The 21,814-nt window shown below is 40.0% G+C and overlaps 1 protein-coding gene across 5 annotated transcripts; it reads left to right on the top strand.

The window, feature by feature from the left end:
- The first annotated feature begins 1,395 nt into the window (after nt 1–1,395).
- Nucleotides 1,396–21,257, top strand: PLEKHF2 (pleckstrin homology and FYVE domain containing 2). Of its 5 annotated transcripts, none has more exons than XM_014258021.2 (2): nt 1,396–1,547; nt 18,966–21,257. In XM_014258021.2, the coding sequence occupies exon 2, from the start codon at nt 18,980–18,982 to the stop codon at nt 19,727–19,729; it is 750 nt and encodes a 249-aa protein (XP_014113496.1). In that variant the 5' UTR covers nt 1,396–1,547; nt 18,966–18,979; the 3' UTR covers nt 19,730–21,257. The 5 variants fall into 5 exon arrangements, with proteins under 5 accessions (XP_014113496.1, XP_087920489.1, XP_087920483.1 ...); XM_088064363.1 differs by lacking the exon at nt 1,396–1,547 and adding an exon at nt 1,834–1,965; XM_088064357.1 differs by lacking the exon at nt 1,396–1,547 and adding an exon at nt 1,995–2,187.
- The last annotated feature ends 557 nt before the right edge of the window (nt 21,258–21,814 follow it).

Here is a 21,814-nt window from a genome sequence, read left to right as displayed (position 1 = left end):
AAAATTATTTGTTGCATGAAAGAAATTTTAATTAACCATGAAGCTGCTTCTGATGCCGAGAAAATTGATTTAGAGGACAAGTTAAATCTACAGAAGTTTACAACACAAATGGATCTTTTTCGTTCACAAGAACCAGCCTAGCCATACATAAAAGATCCTCTGGTGTGAAGATCTCTCTGCAACTGGCAATCACAAAATGAAGGCGCTTGTGGCCAATTTAAATATTGGCTGTGCCCGAATTCTTTACATATGAAGCACCTGCCAAATACACACTGCTCAACACACTCAGATTTGTGGCTTAAACAGCCACAAGCAAGCACCTGTTTTCAAAAAACTCGTGTTAAACAGCTTGACCCACACCTTATATAAATCAGGACATTAAGAATAATTACATGACAGCTCAGGCTGACACACTGGATAAATTTGAGGGAGAGGTGGAAGACCAGATTGTCATGCTGTAGGGTGCTCAGACCTCCATGTCCCGCTCCCTTTCCCGTGTCTCTCTTTCACAGCAGGAGAAACACAGCTCAGTGATGTGGCTCTTGCCTATCTGTGTCCGTGTCTGAGCTGGGATAGAAAATTCCGTTGAAAATCAGAAAGTTCAGCAGGTTCATGATTACTACTGGAAAGCTCCACTACCTATTTTTAATACCCAGAAAAGCCAACCACATTATTGCTCAATAATGTGAAATTTGAAAAATGAAACTGTCATATTACATGTAAGTGAAATTTTCTTAGAAAAAGAAAGAAAAAAAAAACCAAAAAACAAAGCAGCCCATTGGGCTGTTTTCCAGCATAGACTGTGGCATCAAAGCAACGCCACAGAAGTTAATGGTGCTTACCCTCTCACCCCTCCTTGCTCCACAGCTCTTCACAACCTTCCCAGCCAGCCTTTCCCTCTGACAGCATCCATCAACGGCTGGAAATCGTAAAGGAGCAGGTGACCGGCCGGCTAGATTTGGAAAATACTGCTCTGGATGACTCGATATGTACACACAAAAAATTCTGACACAGGAGGTGGAAGGGGCTTCTTGAGTTGACAGTGCTTCTGGTTGGAGCCTTTCTAGCTAACCTGCCACAGTTTCTCCAGGCTGAACAGCAACTCTTCTGGCTGAAACATGTTACTAATTCTCTTCCATGTGCTGTGTAGAGAGAAATGGTTAAAATCGTACCCATTATGAATTACCTCTGGGCGAGCACACTTAGAGCCACGGGCGGGAGCACAAACCCGCGATCGTACACAAAGAATATAAATATTCTGTGTCTTTAAAAAACCTCACGAGGCAAGTCTCGTGCCTGGAGTATCCCTCTTCCACGAGGCGCCACTCGTGGGCCGGGATCAGCCGAACCGCCCCCTGCCCTCTCTCCGTCCCCGCTCAGGGCGGCTCTCTGGGCGGCTCGGGGCTGAGGCGCTATTCCTTCCCGCCCAAGATGGCGGCGGCCCCGCCCCGCCGGGCGGTGTCCCGGAGCCCGTCCCCCGGCGCGGGGTGTATGACCGCGGCCGTGCGGCGAGCAGGGCAGGCGGCGGCCGGAGCGGGGTGTACCGGGTGAGTAGTGTTGTGCGGCCGCGTTCTGGGCTGCCGCGGATCGGATTGGCTCGCCTCGGCTTAGGTCGGGGAGTGAGAGGGAAACTTTCCTCGCGGAGCCCTTCTCCAGCGGGACTCCGGCCGCTCTCCCGCGGCCATGTTGGGAACTGGGGGCTGCCTGGGAGAGGGGGGAAAGGAGCTCCCCGGGGGGAGGCTGCGCTGGGCTCCGCTGGGCTCCGCTGTCCCGCCGTGGGGCTGGGGTAGCGCCGCGTCCCGCCGGCAGAGAGGGAGGCGGCAGGGCGGGAAGGACCTGGGAAAGGAAGCAGCGCTGGCGGGCGCTGGCTTGTCCCAGGGCACTGAGGGAGTTGAGGGGTCTCGGAAACGAGTTTGTCTTCGGGAAGGAGGAGAAACACCAACGGTGGCGGCTCCGCGGCGTTACGTAAGTGCCCGAAACTCCTCGACTCGTGACTCCGGCGAGGCGCCGTGAGGCGGCGGGACGGGCGGGCGGAGGGCGCTTCCTGCCCTGGCGGGGCCGCGCTCCCCCCTACCCTTCGCCTGCCCGGTGAAACTCCGTGTCGTTCTCGGAGCGAGTCGCCTGAAAAGTGTTGACGGTGTGGTGAAAAACCAGCGGAACCGCGAGTCGTGCGGCTGCGAGCATAAGGTGCTATATTTTTTTTGTCTGTGAAATTTGCCTATTTTGAGGGGAATGTAACTGGTCTGCCAGAGATACGTATGGCTTATAAGCTGTTTTCTGAAAGTAGCTCGAGAAAGAACAGCCGCATGTTTTACCTCTCGCCTCATTCGGAATACTTACGTTCATAGGCACCGATGTTTATAAATGGTAAAACTGCTCATCACGGCAAGAAAGCGATGGGTGAGTCTGCTGAGCAGCACGTCCTGGCATCGGCTTTGTCCCTACTAAGGGAAATAGCTGTAACTCGAGTTTTGACGTGAAGCGTCAGTACAATGGTTGTTGATAACCAAAAGGACCTTTTATATCCTTAACCAGAGATCAAGGATTGTCTTTTGGCTGAATTGATGCATATGATTCCAGAAACATCATTAAGTTCTAATTCAGGCTGTCCTCAGGCTGTGCTAAGGGTTACTGAAAGGATTGATGCTTGTTTGAGAAACATTATAGCTGAAGCTTCCCTGTGCCTAACAGCTTAAGGTCAGATGAGGTTAATACAGTTGACAAAGTGGCTCTAAAACCAGACCCACAATACAGGAATCTGCTTCAGAACTGAGACTGCAAATTCCTCTTTCTCTCCTGAAATAAGGATAACTTAACTATTCAGATCTCCAGTTCTGATACTCTTATATTGAATTATTTTAGGGATGCCTATCTGAAAGAAGGCAAGTATTTAAAGACAGCAGTGTAATCGGTGCTGAGATCCTGCAGATTAATTGCTTTGTGTGCAGTCATCAGCATGCAGAATGGAATCGGTTCTTTAGCTCAGAAGGCAGTGCTCTGGCTTTTAGCCTCTAATCTAAATACTGTTGACAAATCCCAGTGGGTAAAAGGAATCCCGGCGTTGTTAAATGTCTTTTGTATCAGCTCAGTTTCTTAAATAATACTTTCCCAAGAATTTTAGTGCCACCAGTTTTGTTGAAAACAACAGTGAAAGTGAAGTGTTGTGTGCCCGAGTCCCAAATTCTTGCTTTTGAATGCAAATCGGCTATGTGTCGTTTGGTGTGTCTGAGTTTTGCTCTGCATAGGAGCCCACACAGAGGAAGTGTCTTAAGTGTTAAATGAAAATTGGTGTGTAGAAACTTCTGGCTGAAGAAGCTGGTTCAGTTTCATACGTTGTGTTCTGTAGAAAGTGAGTAGCATCTTTTTACCTAGAAGCAAGTTTTCATTAGGTGCAGCAATGAAATAATTTTTCAGCTAGAGCTTTGTTCTGTTTCCATTAAATGAAAGACTGAGCTTTAACCGTAGTAATTAGGTATGTGCCCAGAGTGAGAGAAGGATCTATCCATAGTATCCTAAAGCCCTTTAGTTTACAGAAGTTATTGTCGGCAAAATGTTTGCTATATTCAAAGAATATGGTGGCTTTTAAGTTTCATCGTTGTGGTTAGTGGATGCAGGGTAGTTTCAGAGCAGTAAAGAGATGGAACTGCAATTTCAGGTGAGGCATGATATGACATTGCATTGCCAAAAGCCCCATGAGAGCAATTATAGCAAAGTACAAGCATTGGTTTCATACACTTACAGTGTTTTTAGTGGCTGGTCTTCACCAAAGAGGGCTAGAGGTGTTTAAGTGAGAGAGCTTAGGGTCAAGGCATGGCACATAGATAAGGCAGAATTGAACTTTTTAGTACTTGCAGACCTGGTTTTCTGAAAATGTATGTTAGATAAAATTGGAAGTGGTGTCTTAGCAAACAAGTGGCATGCTAGTTTTTGTTCTTAAAGTGCACTTATTAATGGGTGATGTCAAATAAAGAAATCTCAGTGTTAACAAGTGATACAATTCTTAGATGATGGCAGGAAAGGAATTTAAATTCTTGAATTTCTGTTAGGAAATTAAACCTTATTCTGTACAGACTCAAACTGTAAAGGTATGTTTGTGCTTTATTTCAAGCTCTGTTAATGTTCAAGCTTACTTTTCCTTTTAATTTTGGTATTTTTTTGAAGTCATAGATCATGCTTATATATGTATGTTTTACTACTTTCATGAATTAATTCAGTATTTGGATGAAAGTGTGATAATGTGTAGATTGTTCCAAAAGAGAATACATACAGACAAATACAGATTTCTGAAATAGAAACACATATTTAAAATTTTCACCCTAATGTGGCAAGTGCCAAGTTTTCTGTTGTAGGATAACTTTTGTCTTCATGATTCATTGGAAGACTTGTTTTTATAGGTGAGAGGAGTGAAAAACTTCTCTATAGGTAGGTGTGGTAGAATATGTTTACTAAAGATTATTTTATTGTTGTAGTGAACTGTAAGATATGATGATGTTAGGAAGTAGAGTCCTGCAAATTCAGTGCTGCTAGAGTAGTCTGGCTGAAATAAATTAGTCTGTATACATGAGAAGTGGCTTGATTGAGAGTTGTAGGACAAAGATTCTCTTTTTATGAAAATAAATATTATTGTGCGGAAGTGTTACTGAACAGAAGAATACTGCATATTTTTCAACCTGTGACTTTAATGCTACACAGTCAAAAAATGCATACACGTTGACTTCAGTTGCATAAATAGGTAAGAGTACTGCTTCTTTGGACATAATCATGTTTTAATCTTTTTTGTTCATTTGGTTAGGTTTTTTTAGCTTATTAGTGATTGTAAATAATTTAAAGTGGGAGTGACTTTCTATTTTTTCTCTTTGCATTATTTTGTTTTACAGTAAAACAGTGTTAAGCATATTGTTTGTGTAATGTAGCAGGATTTTGGCATTTGTCAGACTGTAAAAGAAATAAAAAAACTGGTTGAAAGTTAAGGATTTCAAATACAGGAATGTTCTTGCTCCATCACCCCATCCTCCAACCCGCAGTGTAATGGGGCTTGTAAGAATGTGGGTGAGTGTAGTAAGATGACATACAAGCAGTTAGTTACTCTGTTGAGAGGCAATCTCTTGAGAGATTGTACTGATTCAAACAGACACAGGGGGCTGCTAAATAGTGAGAAATGTGATTTTTTTATCAGCAGCTTTAGCTTTCTTTAAATGTTTCTTGTGCCTCCAGCATATCTAGAGGTAACTGTTTTGCTTTTAAGTACTTAGTATGCCTTCTGAAAAAGGAAAAGTTGCAGCATGTTCTTTGACATCTGCATTTCTAAAGTGTACATGTAATTTACTAACCAAATTAACAGTCTGCCATACAGCTGTTCAGGTTGTCAGCATCTTCCTTGTGCAGGTTAACTTCAGTACAAAACTCTGTACAGTTTTCCAGTTGTCCTCTAGATAGTCTGTACTCCAGTTGCTTTCCATATAACTAAAATAAATCAAACATATCTGACAAGCAGTGAAAGGGAAAAGGGCCAGTGTATGCCTTTCCCAGGAAGGCCACCACCTACAGTAAGCTGCTGTGATTAAGGAGTTCTTTCAGGAAATAACTCCTTGTTTTTACCCTTCTCCTTCTGCTTTAAATTTCTCCTGCCTTAGCTGTCATGAGTTGGTAATGTAAAACTTCTGAGAGTGATTTTCAGAGTACTTTTGTTCTGAAAGCTGTGTGTGACAGCGATTAATTCCCCCTCCATACCCCTCTCTGGTCTAGGTTAACAGCATGGAGGCAAGTGAACAGCCCTTTTAACACACAGGTTGTGTTTGAAAAGCTGGTTACATTGAAGATTGACAAATTTTATTTATGGTGTCACTGTTAAAGCTTTCCTTTTGGCTTTTATTAATAGCTGTCAGATATTGGTTTTCTAGACCTTCACAATTCATCCATGTGTCACCAGGTAGCAGTGTTTGACGTAAGAAAGGTCTTATATCCCTTGCTCAGAAAGAGAATTCAACCCTTGGTATATTGGCTTATGTGTTTTTAAATAATGCTGGATGAATATATTTTAATTATTGCTGGGGATCAGCAGTGACAGGTCCATGATTGCAGCACTTCAGTGTTGTCAAGCTTCCTGAAAATCTCATGTAGTTTGATTCCAAGCCCTAAGCTGTGTTTCAGCTGCCTGCGCCCCTGGGATCTCCTGATGCCAGCCCTGCGTATGGCTTGTGGGGTGAGAGCCATTCCTGGTACCTATTTTGGTAACTTCTTTCAGTGGTTTTAAATAGTAGGAAAAGGATTCCCTGCAACCAGTCATACTTGTCCTTTGTCTGTTCTTGCTGGTGAACTAGTGGTAGAAGTTACTTAGAGTCTTTTTAAATTAAGGAGTGAAGAATTTGAAAGAGTTCAGTATGTCTGTGTATTCTGTTTTTCCTACTGTAATACTGAAAATGTGCTCCAGCAGTGTTTTGTCTGATCCTGTTAGGTGGTGATCAGCTGCCTGGCCTCCTGAAAGTATTTCTACAGTTTGATATATTATTAGGGTTACCTCTTGAAGTAGAAATTAGCTTAGGTGGGTCAGGAGCAAGAAAGTTGAGGTGATTGCACCTGCTCAGAGAAGGGAAGATTGAGTGTTGTTACTTGGCTTGTCTTGTTCAGTTTTGTGCAAATGCTGAAAATTACTGAGCTAGTAAAAGAAATCTGTTGTACAGCTTCTTTTCCTGTAACAGGATTCAAAGAACACATGCAGGTGAAAAAAACTGATATCATAAAAATGAAATAGCAATGATGTGATATTGCTGTGCTTGTAAATTGTGAGACTCCATGGGAAAACTTTGCTCTTTTAAAACATGGCTTGCTAGAAGTGAAAGTCCTTTTGTGTTCTAGTACTTTGTCGAAAATTAATGGCTCTGACTACTTGGTAACTGTCTCTAGTTTGGTTATGCTGTGAATTATTACCTGTCCTCTAGTCCTTGTTAGACTGGTAGTGAAGTCAGTAACTTCTCTGATAATGGTAATGAAAGCGAACTGAAGAAAACTTAAAACAGAAAGGGGTTTTTGTTTTTTTATATTTACCACTGTCTTGTTTAAGTACCTGTGCATAATAAAAATACATGAGCCAGTGAACAGGCTGGTGTGTCATAGGTTTGTGTTTGTGGGAAAAAAAAAAAAAGAAAAACAAATCCTGTGAACTTGATGAAGCTCTTTGGAACATATAGCTGGTCCGGTAGCTCTCAATTACTAAAACAAGGAGGTGCCCTGAGATCCAGGAGGTGCTGTTTTTAATGTATACTTGTGTCTTACAGATGCATAGAGATCGTTCTGTAAATGTTCTGTTCTTGTCAGTTAAAGTTACTGCAAGAAGCATGCTGACAAACACAATTTATTTCAGTCACTGGGAACCAAATCCTGTCATTCACATTGAGGTGGTCTGGGTAGCCATTAACAAGTTGCCTCCATGAGTGCTGTAATAATCCATAAAAATAAGAAACCACACAGCCAATCTAGTTTTGGAAAATTGCTTGCAAGATGGATTTTGGCAATAGTTTTTGTGGAACAGCTGCATCTGTGTTTTTCTATACTGATGATGCTGTGTCCCCTCCTCAAAAGAATTTAAATAGGTCTTTTCTAAAATTTAAAATGTTGGTGCAGTGGGTTCTCTTTGTTATGCTGGGTTGACAAAGCTGAAGCAGGATCTAGCTTGCTCAGAAATTTGTCAGGTCCTTTTGACTGATTTCCACACCCCCCCCCCCCGGCCCATGTCTCTCATCCAATGTCTATTTAATGTTAAGTGTGTATATATGTCAAGTAATTTGCTGCTGATTTGTAAATCAGTCCAGATGTGTGGCCCAGTGCTGCCGAAGTGGGCTACCACCAGTTAAGCTGTTCCTTAAAAAGCAGTGTATCAGATGGGAGGGGCACACCCACGCCTATCCAGGCCTGGATGGGAGGGGTAGGTCCCTGCTGCCAAACTGGAGAGTAACATTTGCCGGAGAGACTCTCCAAACAGCAAAACAGTTGGAGTAGGGAAACATTAAATTGTAAACAGAGAAATACATCCCAGTATTTGGTATTGCTGCCCAGTCAAGTGATCTTTTAGGCACCGACCCAGCCGATGGAGTTTGTGTCTCCTGGAGCTTCTTGAGCTGGAGCAGGATTCCAGGCTGCTGTCCTCTGCCCTTGACTCTTCAGGTCCATTTTGAAGGTGTTGATCTGTTGTCTGTGTTTCTTCTGATGTCTTTTATCTACTCAGAATTATGGAAAACTTCAAAAGGACCTTGAGCTGTTTTGGACTTCAGATTTGTGGAAATTCATTCTGAAACCATATTCTGGTATATGTCCCCAGTGCTTTGGTTAAGATGAAAGATGTAGTTTGCTATCACCAGAAGTTAAGCTAAACCACCAGTAGTGCTCCTAAATTCATAAAAATAGCAAGTCAAAGTACTAGGGTGTTTTCCCATGAAAACAAAAATTTTATCTGAATACTGGGCTTTTTTAGTCAGTTGTCTGTTAATTAATTTTAAAGGGCACACTTGTGTTATGTAGTCTAAGAATACATAATTTTTAGATATACAAAATACCAGCCTTTTTACTTATCCCTGTTTTAGTGTGCTGACAGCTGCAAGTATTTGCTGTACCTGTAGTTGCCTTTATCTTGCTTTCTGTGCTTTGAGAGATGAGTTTGTCACAGTTGAACACTATTCATGATGGATCAGGCCTGCCTGTTATCTCTGCAGAATTCAAGCTTTCAGGGTTTTTGGCTATGTGCTATGGTTTGGAGGTTTTTTTGGTGTATGTTTTGTTTGGTTGCTTTTTTAATAATTCCTTTAATTCTAGCCATTCCACATGCTCATGCTGGCAACTTCTTCTTTCACATCCTGAACAGTGTTATAAATTTCCACATCTAAATGTGGCAGCACCTCAGCTCCAGAAGTGCTGCTCAAAGTCATGTAAGCCTGTGCAGGTGCTTGGAAAATGCTCAGCTTATCAAGAAATGGGTAAGGACCCAGGGAAGTTAGTTTAGATAGTTGCTGTGTTTGCTCCAACCCCTGACTATCAGGTGGGGGATGGAGGATTATGTGTTTATTCCCAGCAGCAGCTCAGTGTCTATCATGCCAGAAGACAAAAATAATACAGGCTACCATGGTTTATTGTAAATAGAAGCCTCACAGTGGTAATAAGCAGCTGACTTCATTAAGAAGTTGGACCTCTTACAAGAAGGGTCCTCCTGGACTTCTGCAGTGAGGTATCTTCTCCCCGAAGAGGCGTTCAGGGATGACTTCCAGTGCAGCAGGGGACAGAAAGGAAATGCAACCCTTTCCAGTTGGTCTGGGAGTGCACTGAGGCCTCCTGGTCATGTACTTCCCTGTGGTACAAACTCTTTAGTACTGCTTGTGTTTCCATCTTTCATGTTTTCTGTTACTGCCAAGCAGGAGAAGATAGTGGGAGCAGCTTTGAACCCAGCAGTTCTGGGTTTCTCTCTTTCATGGGTACCACGTGTTTCTTGCTTGGAGCAGGGGTGCTGCCATTCCTCCACGTGGCCTTATGGCCAAGGTGGTTCTTCTCATCCTTCATGCAGGGCAGGTTTAAAACAGGCCAGACATGTCTGATGGGACAGCCCTCTTCCTCATGCCTTTATTTGCTTTGTGTCTCCTCTGTGATTACTTGGCATTATAACTTTCTTGCACCCTTTCTGTTTAATAAGCAGGTTAAGTTGGCGTTCTATTTCCAGCTGAGGTTTATGGTGTTAAATACCAGACCTTGTGAGCAGCTGATGTGCAGAACTTAGATGGTTTTGCCTGCATACAGCAGCTCAGGGAGTGTGGTAATTGTTCAGCAGAGTAGCCTGGATAGTAAAACAGCATTGCTCTGCTCTTGCTGTGCTAATACATATGCCGCTTTGCAAAATAAATTGTCTTTTGCTAAAAATAGCTTTCTGTGCCCAAATGAACTTCTGAGTGGGTTAGTGAATATAAGGTCATACATCTTGAAAGATCTACCTAGAAATGATCTCCATCCTGAAGATAGAATTGACCTTTCTAGGCAATCCTAACTCAGGAATTCCTAAATCATTTGGATAATGCAAATTTGAAAATCAATGCACTTGTTGTGCAGGTTTATTAACAAAGTGAGGTATTTTGTTGTTGTTATACATTTAGAATTATTTACATTATACAAGCAATTATTACACAACTGGTTAACTAAAGTAAAAGAGCAGTCCTTGCTTGTAAGATAGAAAATAGATTTTACAAAAATTAACTGTAATTTATAGAAAGAATTACTCAATTGTAAGATGTCAGCCAGTTAAAACAAAAATTTCTACACTATACTTTCAAGAAGAATTTTAGTGAGATTTGACTTGTGACAGTCGTGTGCAGCAGTTAAAAACAAAATAGTTCATTATAGTTTATATGAACTATCATATGGTTCATTATAGTAATTACAGGTTTATGATGACATCCAACCAGACAAATGCATGGATTTGTTTTCATGACTTTCATGATGTAGTTTGACATGACTATCTGCTGGACTCAGAAATAATCTGAAGGCTTCTAAAGTTTTGTCAAGGCAGAGTATTCACAGGCTGCACAGTATGAATTAATGTGGTTGCTGTTAACATATTTCTGGCGTGGTTTCTGTGGTTGATGCCACAGCATTGGCCAACAGGTTAAGACAAATGAAGGGTTAAGACTGCTGGGTCATACTGGATATACCAGTAAGGGGGTGAGTTAATCTGTGTTTCCCCACCCTGAAGCCAGTGCTTCACAGGCTTGCACAATGCAGGAAGATGTCTTCATGGGGGGAAGAAAAAAAAAAAAAGCATTTATGTAGAAAATCCTAAAAATCATGGGAATCATAAAATGAGACTTGGGAGAGGTTCACAGTTAAACCCTCTTTCCTGCCAGTGTATTACTGATTGCTGTTTACACTGTTTCTTTATAGTGTTCAGATGAAAATGTTGCAAGCGTCTTTGCATCTGTAATCTGAAGCAGCCTTGGTGTTGCCATCATCTTTTCTAATGTTTTTATCTTGCAGCTTTTTTTTGACTTTATTAAATGCCAATATTTATTAATGGTGTGGGAAATGGTTTAAAGATTGAACAGCTTGCATTGCCATAAGGAAAAGGTTGTTTGGGCTTTTTTTCTGTCTGTAAATCAAGTCAAAGTTTCTGTCCCATTATCAGTACCTTTCTGGACATTGCAGCCATTAACTAGGTTAGTCAAAAGTGATTATCTGGATAAAGACTATGCTGAAGGTCAGGGAGATCTTATTGACTCATTTCCTGCTATCATCTCTACCTTGATAAAATCTCTAATATCTCTGCTCTTTTTTCTTACCAGTATTGTGATGAAGCTTTTGGTTGTGCTTGATACATCTTTGATATATTATCAGAGTTATTCTCTATATCTATGTCCTTACCCCTGGTTATGATAGTGATAGCAAGACAGTTTGTTAAATACAGCAGTTTGGGGAATACTTTTTTGAAGAGATTCATTAAGAGAACTGCTTTTTAGAAGGCTGTATTTCTCTTAAGTGACAGTTGTTGTCTTATGTTTTAAATAGCATCCAGCTAGCTCCAGCACAGGACAAGCATTTAGTTATTGCTGTTGTGTCAGCTTTTAGTAGTGATAAAGACCTTTATAAAACACTTGTCATACCCATATCTCCTATCAACATAATATTTTTGTGGGTGAATTTTTTTTTATTTCACTTAACTTTATGCTCAAATTGGTCTTTTTACTATTTAATAAAAAGGAACTGGTGAATAATGCACATATATAACCAACACTGAAAAAGCTATCAGTTAATTGTTATAGATGTATTTAAGTAACTGTAGAGAATTGAATGACATACTAATAGATTAAAAAATGGGTTGATGGATATTTAGCACTTAATTTTCCTCAGTATTTTATTTTACATGCTGAATTATAGAAATGATGTTTAATTAAATGCCTCTTTCTATATTATGTTTAATCCAGCTGTTGTTATTTGCACTACCTGTCAAGGACCATAAAGGTGGCTTGTGCATGAATGCTTGGATTCTGATTACAGCTGATGATTCCTAAGTTTATAGAAAATGTAATTTTTCCAACCAGGACAAGCATTGGTATCATCCTTCTGGATGTACTGAAGGATGCAAGGTAGGAGGTGTAACTAGTGAGGCTGAAGTAAAATTAAAACATGCTGATTTGTCTTCTCACTTGTATCAGATCTGCTGTGCATATTTTTAGTTCAGCAATTTTCCACACTAAAGCTGTTTTCAGCATGTTAAATGGGTAAGTTTCCTTAAACAGGTTGCACTTCAGAAATTTACGCTTGTGTTTTACTTGGCAGTAGTGCAGAATGTCAAATGTTGCTCTTAAGAGCAATATATATAATATCAATAGAGGTCAGCATACTATATTACAGTAGTGAGATACCTTTATAGCTGGAAGTTTGTCCACAAAAACTAGTGATATTACTGTTTCGGACAGAGTTTTAAGTGAGTGATTTATGAGGGTTCTGGGTAACTTAATTGTTGGTGTTTATGCAACAGTAACTCAAATTAACCTGTCCCTTGCATAGGCAAAGTGCAAGAGGAAAACCCTATGGGTCTGATGTGATAATACTATATGCGTCAATTATTTGAAAGCTGTTACTAATAATCTCTCACACAGAACTAAATGACCAATTCTACCTGATTAACACTTTTTAGGAAGAGTGTGATATTTGCCTTGGTAGATCCAAATAATGAATAATTTTAAAAATCAGTCAATTAATGCACATTACATATCTGGTTGCAGATAGTTCTTGTCCATCTTTGTTTTAAAATTTACTTGTTTCTGTCTTGCAAAAAATTTTTTTTCATCTTCTGTACCTTTCATATATGTTTAATTTGTGTGATTTAAGTATAATGAAGTAAAATAAATTTCTGTTTGAAATTTCTGCTTTATTCAGAACCTTCAAGTTGTGGAGCCAAACATGATAAAACCTTTAACTTTTGCCTGCTTAAGTGACTTTAAACTCTTATGAAGCTTTAGGTAAGAAGGAGAATTGGATAATTTGAATGTATGTGGTGTGGCATAGTTGCTGATATTGTACATGCAGGTGTGAGAACAAGGGCTTTCTATGACAACTGGATATACGTGCAGGTGTGAGAACAAGGGCTTTCTATGACAACTGGATAATTATTTAGACATATATTGGGTGGCAAGGTATAACGTGCTTGGATTTAGATCTGCTGTTTCTGCCTTTTCTGTCTTTATTCCTTTTTGTACTCCTCCATTTCTGACTCTTTTCTATTCCCTACATTTGATTCAGTGCACTCATATCTAGATCTCGCTTCTTCCATTCTGATGGTGTGGTTAGTGACACTTTTTTTCTTGGACTTGTGTTGCTGACACGAGTATCTGGTTTTGAAACATCCAGGATCCTGCTGCAGTTTTAGGACTGGATGGGCCTCTTTGCAATTAGTTCTGAGCTCTTGTGCTTTTTGCAGCAGCTTAAATGTGCTTTTTTTGTTCTCTAAAGCTGTCACCTTAACTATGAATATTCATAGAAATGGATAAGCTGCTTCTGTCCTGATACTGTGGCTCTGAGAAATACAGACTGCCTGGTTTGTATTAATGCAATGGGTTAAATGTGCTTGTTAGCAGCCTAATAGCTAATTGCAAAGATGATGATAGATGAACTGACAATTATAACCAGTAATATTTTTCTTCCTTGGAATATTGAAGAAAAATAATGCTAAAAATTAGAAGCTAATTAATTAACATTTGTTAGCAGGGACTGTACACTGGACTTGATTTGTTCTTGCCCAAGCCAGAAGTAATGGAACACTGCCAGTTCTGCTGTCTTGCTGAAGAAACTTGGGAATTTGGGTTGTCTCTCTCCTGCACACCCTTTGTGCCTGTCCTACAGCCTGAAGGGAGTGCTGGTTGTGATGGTAGTATGCACTGAGCTGGGGTGAGAAAATGTTTTTGTGCTGAGCTGTATGCAGCCTGCATCACTGTGCCATAACAGCTTTTTGTAATCTCATTTCTTCCCTCCAGCACCTTTGTTATTTGTGGTTCTGCTTATGGTGTTAATGCTAATTCCTACAGTGCTAATGTAGTAGTAGAAAAGTTTTCTGTCAGTACTGAATTGGGTGTAACTATGTCAGTCAGGATTGCATTCTTTTTAGTTGACTCCTTATGTCTGTCCTCAGCTGCAGCAATTCTGTGCTGGCCACTATCACAATTTAGTCTGACCACTATCACAAGCACAGCTAGCATATAAGAGAAACATTTTATTTTTAAATAAGGCCTGTAGAAGTGCTGAGTCCTGGGAGATCATTGGTTTGGTCTCCAGGATACAGTGGCAAAAAGAAAAAATTATGTGTAGACTTGTCAGTGCACAGCAACCCTAATAGAATTATTTTCCTGCTGCAGTAGTTTGGAATGTTAATAACTGTACTAAGTACATGACTTCCTCAACATGGATTATGTTTTAGGTAAGGGGGTAACTTGTTAGGTCTTTAAAAATTTCAGTATGTTTGATCACATTCAAGATAGTTGTTCTCACCAACAGGATACAAATGTAAAACTGGACTGAAATAGGGTAGCAAGAAGATTTTGATATCTTGATAACAATTGTTATTTCTCTAGAGGCTTCATGTGACTAAAAGTGGAAATAACTTAAGTGTCAAAGACAGTTCTTTATAATGTAGAAGAGTTGGGGCTTTCTGTGTCATTAAATATTTTGTCACCTTTAAATAGCATATTATGCCATGGAAATGAAAGCCTTTGCCCAGCATTTTCATCATGAAAGGTACTTACTAGGAGCGTGTGTATGAGAGGGACAAACTGAAGGTATTGCAACATTTTGAGAGTTGAGATTTATTTATTTAGAAAGGCTTATGAAGTAGCTCTTTGTAACTCCTTTTTTTACAAAGTGATCTGTTTGTGTTCCTTTGGTTTGTTTTGAGTTTTGCTGGTTTTTTGGTTTTTTGGTTTTTTTTGTAATGTTTTGACTAGCAGCTAGTATTGTGCTGCTGTCTGGACGCAGCAAATGAATCTGATGTCTGTGAGGACCATCAGTCCATCACAAATGGAGTCCCCCTTGCATGAGGGCTTCTGGACTTTTGGGAGTTTGTGTGCCAGAAGTGTGCAGTTATTCACATATGATAAAGTCTGAATAATAGATTTGAGGTTTTTGATTTCACAGCATCCATAAACTGAGACTATATACAAGATACTCTCCCCTTAAGTGAGGCTGTCTAACCTTTAATTTTGAAGCCTGTAGTTCTGGTTTATCCCTTCAGTTGGTTGGGGAAGGATTTGGGCACATTTTCGGCAATTTGCCATCCATCAGGAATTGCTTTGTTTGATCAGGTCTTGAGATTCTGCATCTTCAGGACAGTAATCCAGTATCTGTTTCTCATAGTGGCCAACAGCAGAAGCTTCAGAATAAAGTTTATTCTGAAGAGAGAAGGATATTGTTACCCAGTTTCAGGGTACAATGATCTGCTATCTCTTACAATAGACTTGAATATGCTTTAAAACAAGATTGTAATTTTTAAAGACTGGTAATTGATAACTTTGCTTTTGGACTGTGACATCTTGGAGTTAAAAATTCATCAGTGTGTCCAGACAATATTGTAATTTAAATCTCCTTGGTCAGTGTGCTCATGAGAGGAAGAGGTGTACTTCTTGTAACTTTAGCTCCTCTCATTTGGGGATGTCTTCTCTTGTATTTCTGGTTTATTGTGTCATGTTTCATGATTATTTGTAATCAGGATGTGTTTTGGGTAGTTTCCCACCCATTTCTGGACTTAATTCCTTTCCCAGAAAAGGCTAGTGAAGATATATGAGCATTAGTGTACATAGGATTTCAGATGGATTTTTAATTTTTAGTTCTTTAAAAACTCATGAGAAAAATATCTGAGTGCTTATTCTAATAATAATAATAATATATTATTAAATAATAATTAATATTATTCAATAATAATTATTAAATATTATTAAAATAAATAATCTGTTAGTGTGGGAAAATACAATTAATGCCTTGGAAAGGTGGAAATGGCAGCAGCAGTCTCTGGCATTTACAGCCTTGAGGCCATCATGTGGGATTGTTATCCATTACAGAACAAAGTTTAAGTCTAGAAGAGGTGTATTTTATATTGTCTTCTTTAATAGTCCTTAACTTTCCCACTATTCTTGCTTAAGGTCCAGTTAGTGATTATTTTCACAACAAGCTCAAAATACAGTCTTCAGCACGAGTTCTAGAGTCGTGTGTCTTGGTTTCAAGCCATGATGATTATTAAATGATCCTGGTTAGAGCTGTTTTCTCTTACATTGTCCTAGGGAACAGTTAATTAAAGCCTTTAGCTTTTTCTCCCCTTGTTTTCTTCTCCCAGTGACTTGTATTTTGAAAGCTTTTGCAGTGGCCTTGAACTGAGTTTGCAGTTTATTTGCAGGGAGTGCAGTGGCCAAGTTGGAACTGTGGAGCAGCAACTGCTTCCTACAGGTGGCTTCACACCAAGAGCTTGCTTCACTGTGACCCATCAGTATGTTTGTATTTGTGGGGGTGGTGTGGGAGTAGTGTTCCCCCTTGTGGGCTCCCAAAAGGATTTAACTTGCTGTAACTTGTAGATAATTTAAATAAAAATGTAAGTTCATAAGTGGTACATATTGATTTGTACTAGCAGAAAAGTGTATTTTCTTGACTGTCCCCTTTGCATTCTGATGACTGATGTCCTCTCCCACTTCGTGGAGAACATGGGATTACTAAATAACTTTAGACTGACCCTGTGACTGAGGCCTTGCTTTTTAAGTTTGAAGGGCTATTGGTTCAGTTTTAGTGCTTGCAAAGGCTGTATATTTCTCATGTGTTGTTAAATGAGAATGGTTCTTTGGCAGTTAATGGCAATTAACTGTCTTCCAGATCCTGGGCTTCAGCAGTCAGGCACCTGAATTCAATTTTGGAGCCTAGGACATCAGCAAGTACACATAAAAAAGCTCCTAATTTCTTTTCTATTCCTTTCTTTCTACTTTTTACTTGGCAGTTTGTATTTTGTCTTCACTGTCTGCAGATCAAAATTGTTTTGGATTTGGTGGCTTTGTAATTCTCCTAACTATAAAACCAGTTAACGCAATACTTATGTATTGTAACTAATGCTATGAGGCATGTAAAGAAAATACAAAAACAGTGCTGAGAAATAACTTTTAGAGGTTCTTCTTTGTCACACTTTGATACAAGATAATGTCTGCAGAGCTTAAAAAAGGTAGTTATATCTGTGCAAGCTTACTTGTCAAACTGCTTTAGTGTGAAACTAATTACACTTTCAAAGCAGTAACAATAATAATACTTAACACTGGGCATGTGGATATGTGTAATCACAGGTAACATACTTATTTAGATGAGGCCTGATGAGGTGTTTCATCTCTATTTTGCAAGGAAGTATCTGTGCTTTGATTCATAGGAGGAAGATTGCCTGGGTCAGGTCACAGCAAAGCGATGGAGACTTGATAAGCAGCATCAAGTCTGAGCCTTGTCCAGCCCAGCTTCCTCCTGGTTGTAGGCTGATGCTGTATTGATGGGAGACAATGCAGATTAAAGAAAACGCAGGTGATGTAGAGGACTTCCCAACCTGGGATCATGTTGTGAAGCACAGGTAGAAGGCACTGGAGTATTTGGTGCTCTTCTCTTCTTTGCTGTTCAAAGCTGTAGCTGTAGCAAAGGGTGTTGTGCATCAGCCCTCTGCAAGGCATGGGGGAACGTCTTCTGCATGCTGAGAAAAAGTCTGTCCATAGTACTTGCCTCTGCCAGATGTCTCACTGCTTCATCGAGCACACCAGTTCAGGTTGATGGCTGTACTCACAAGGGATTTCAAGGGAGCAGATCTGGATTGTACTGGGAAGATTTGCCTTTGCCAGACTTCTGCCTGGGAAACCTTAGGGCGAAAGAGGCTAAAGAGTGGTTTGCTAAGGTATGAATCACTATAGTGACTTCTTAATTTTAGTTCCCTGTTGGATGCCTTAGCTATCTCACACAAGAAAAAAATCTTATTTGCTATTTGGGGAACAACAAGATGGGCTTTAATCTGGAATTGGAGCATACAGTTCATTAGCACTTCCTGAAATATAAAGTAGTCTTTTTTAAATTTTGAGCTGGTGCAGGTCACTTAGTATTTCTCAGGGGCAATTGTGAGCTTTGTGGTTTGTCCTCTGTGCGGGTCTGCCAGTGTAGCTCGCCTGAATGTGATGGATGCAGATGTGGTTCATGTAGGTGAGGACGGAGGGACTGTGGAACTCCTGTAAAATGAAGGCAGCAGCAAGCAGGTGATGAGCCACAACCCATGACTCACTCCTTGTTCCTGGCTCAAGAGTTGAAAAAAGTGCCATGAAAGCAGATGTAGTGGGGGGTGCAAGCTGTGGCCTGTACAAAATATTTCCAGCAGGTAGATTCATGGTTTTGGCCCATGACTTGAGGTTTACATACTGGGAAAAAAAGAGCAGTAGTGAGCTAGCTTGGGGTGTGTGGTTTCCTATGTGAACAGCAATTATATAATTTGTTTGTTGTGTTAAAACTAATGTGGGTCTCCAGGCTGCTCAGTTAAGTTGTTTTTTTTTAGCATTAGAATTTGAAATGATGGGTGATGCATCCTGCTTCTGTCTGAAGTAGGTGCAGGAGGATATACAGAGAAATAGGAGCATTAAACCAGTCTGCAGTAGCCTTACTAGAGAGGAACTAGTTTGTTGCCAGAGGCTCTCAAATGCGGTGCTGTAGGTGCTGTCTGTGTGATAAAGATAGCTGTCAGCTGCATAGAACATTTTTGCTTTTGGAAAAAAGACTAATTGGTTGCTAAAAATTCTTAGGTGTTAATACTTATTTAAATCTAGCCCAAGTCAATGCCTCTCAGCCAGCAGGTCCTGTTAGATATTTTAAGAAATGCGGGGTTGGTACCTTCCTTGGGGAAGGCTGCTTGCTGTTGAATCAGTCCTGTTCTAATAACAAACTTTTTTTTCTAATTTTAGGATACTTGTGAAAGATGGTGGATCGCTTGGCAAACAGTGAGGCAAATACTAGAAGAATAAGTATAGTGGAAAACTGCTTTGGAGCAGCTGGTCAACCCCTGACTATTCCTGGCCGTGTTCTGATTGGAGAGGGAGTCCTAACAAAACTGTGTAGGAAGAAGCCCAAAGCAAGGCAGTTCTTCCTGTTCAATGACATTCTTGTTTATGGTAACATTGTCATCCAGAAGAAGAAATACAATAAGCAGCACATAATCCCACTGGAAAACGTCACTATTGATTCCATCCAGGATGAGGGAGACTTACGGAATGGGTGGCTTATCAAGACGCCAACGAAGTCTTTTGCGGTTTATGCTGCCACTGCTACAGAGAAGTCGGAATGGATGAACCACATAAATAAGTGTGTTTCTGATTTGCTTTCCAAAAGTGGGAAGACCCCTAGCAATGAACACGCAGCTGTGTGGGTACCGGACTCGGAAGCCACTGTGTGCATGCGCTGTCAGAAAGCCAAGTTTACGCCCGTCAACCGTCGTCACCACTGCCGCAAGTGCGGCTTTGTTGTGTGCGGGCCCTGCTCGGAAAAGAGGTTTCTGCTCCCAAGCCAGTCTTCCAAGCCAGTGAGAATCTGCGACTTCTGCTATGATCTTCTTTCTACTGGGGAGATGACTGCTTGTCAGTCCTCTAGGTCAGACTCCTACAGCCAGTCACCTAAGTCATCTCTAAATGATGTGTCTGATGATGATGATGATGAAGACAGTAGCGATTAAGGACCAAATGTTTTTTCCATGTGCTGCAAGTTGTATTTCAAACCATATGGAGCTGCTTTTGGGGAAGTCTGTAGTGAGGTTCCTCAGAGAAATCCTGTTCTAGCCATGAAATATGCCTGAATATATTCAACTGCAATGTGCCTCAATCTATGAATTCTCTAGACAATAGTTGTTTTTTTCTCCTCTGCAGGGATAGACTGGTGCAAATGTTATCAGAATATTTTCCAACTTCATTTACTTGAGTTGTGTCTAAGTCTTGTGGAAGATTGGAGAATGAAATGTACTTTCTTAATTTAACAACCCATACTTTCTAATGTTTCACATTGGTATGTTATGTGGGGTTTTTTTCACATCTGGGGAGGAAGACTGTAAGCGTGCATGGGATGATGTTGTTTTCATTAATCCTGTAGACCATCTTATTTTTCTAGCCATGGTATATAATTAATTACAAGGTCATCCAATTTGCAAACCTAAATGTCACAAAACATGGGAACTCTCGTTTTGCAGTTAGTTATGATTTCCTATGCCAAGCAGTGCCTTGTACCAATTGTGCTGATTCAGGAAGAAACAAACGTATTTTTTGTCTGCATTTGCCTAAATGCTGGTGTCTGAAAGATTGTTGGTGCTATTGAAAATAACTGCTGTGTTCAAAGTGGAGCTTTGACAAGGTCATAACTGCACCCCATGGTGGATGATGGAGACCCAAATGGCATGTCCTCACCTATGCAGGCAGACTGAAGACTTCAGATTCCCACAGGCTTTTCAGCAGCTTTCTCCTTGCAGAAGTTGTGCTGTGGGTTGGGATCTTGAGATGAGAAGCTTAGGGAGATTCTTCTTGGGGATTTATATAGTTTCTTTTCAGAACAGTTTCTAAGTTTCAAATTTGGCAAATGCATACTGAAATTTTACTTGGGTGACACAGCATTTGGGTGTGCTAGCCTACACATTTTTGGAAGTAATTCCCAAAAATGTCACAAATTCTTTTTCTTAAAACACTGGTGAGAGTCTTGGGTTTTTTCTTCCCCCAGGAGTTTTATTGGCTTGTTTAAAAATAACCTAATATTTTGAACAAGAAGCCTGCAAGTATCCTTATAAAACAGGCTTTCCTTTTTACACAGCTGACCTCAGGATAAATGTAAGATGCAAGTTATTTCATTTTAAATGTATACCCAGGACCAAGAAAAATGTATTTAAGGACTATCATGAAATCGTCAGTGCAGAAAATGTCACTATCATAGTGTTCATTTTAATTTCTTGAATACAGAAGTGTCATGTTCCCATATAAATGCAAAAATTACATTTGCAAAGATATGTTAAACCCCCAAATACATGTTTCTGTATTTTTATAATGATAACCTCAATTTTGAAGCAGAAAAACCTCTTTGAAATAGTTGTATGAATATAGTAGCAACTGACTTTATACAAAAAATGTTAAACTTTTGTATCTCTAAATGACAATTTCTGCACTGTTTGCCTTGGTTGGCAATAATTGGGTTAAATATTTATTGAATAAACAATCAATGCTGCATGTTGCACTAGTCTCCCATTCTGTATGCTGAAAGTATCAGTCATATTTTTTTGTAAAGATTAGCAGAGTACTTCTGAGCTGTATCCCTCCATGAAATTTCTGGTAGCTGAAGATGCACTTAGCATCTTTAGAGAGGCACTCTACATTCATACTTTGCAAGACATTGCTTCAGGTGAAAATTGCATCAGTATTTTTAGCTTAGACAATTTCTAAAAATAAGGCTTTCTTTAGAAGCACTGAGGGGTATTTGTTCTATTTGGAAATAAATACACAAAGGGAAAAAACACTTTGATGCAAACTTGGGACCAGGAAGATTCTGTAAAATTGTCAGATTGTATATATTGAAAGACTAGTGGAAATAGTTGTATATACTTTTTCCTTGAAAGATGGAGTGGTGACTCTGCAGCAGGGAAAATGGGCTGTTCTGAGAAGGCACTTTGAGTTAATAGTGCTTTTTGTACCTGTTGGAATTTCTGTTTCAGGAGTGGAGACTTGCTAGCTTCAGTTTTTCTCTAGAATCAAAGTATAAACCTCCCTTGTACTTACCTTCCAATGAC

The sequence above is a fragment of the Pseudopodoces humilis genome, chromosome 1 (assembly GCF_049639895.1).
Source record: "Pseudopodoces humilis isolate 2021_Gansu_Grassland_sample_001 chromosome 1, ASM4963989v1, whole genome shotgun sequence".
NCBI classification, from domain to species: Eukaryota; Metazoa; Chordata; class Aves; order Passeriformes; family Paridae; genus Pseudopodoces; species Pseudopodoces humilis.
The sequence above is the reverse complement of the archived record's forward strand: the minus strand, read 5'-3'. Positions and strand labels throughout refer to the sequence as shown.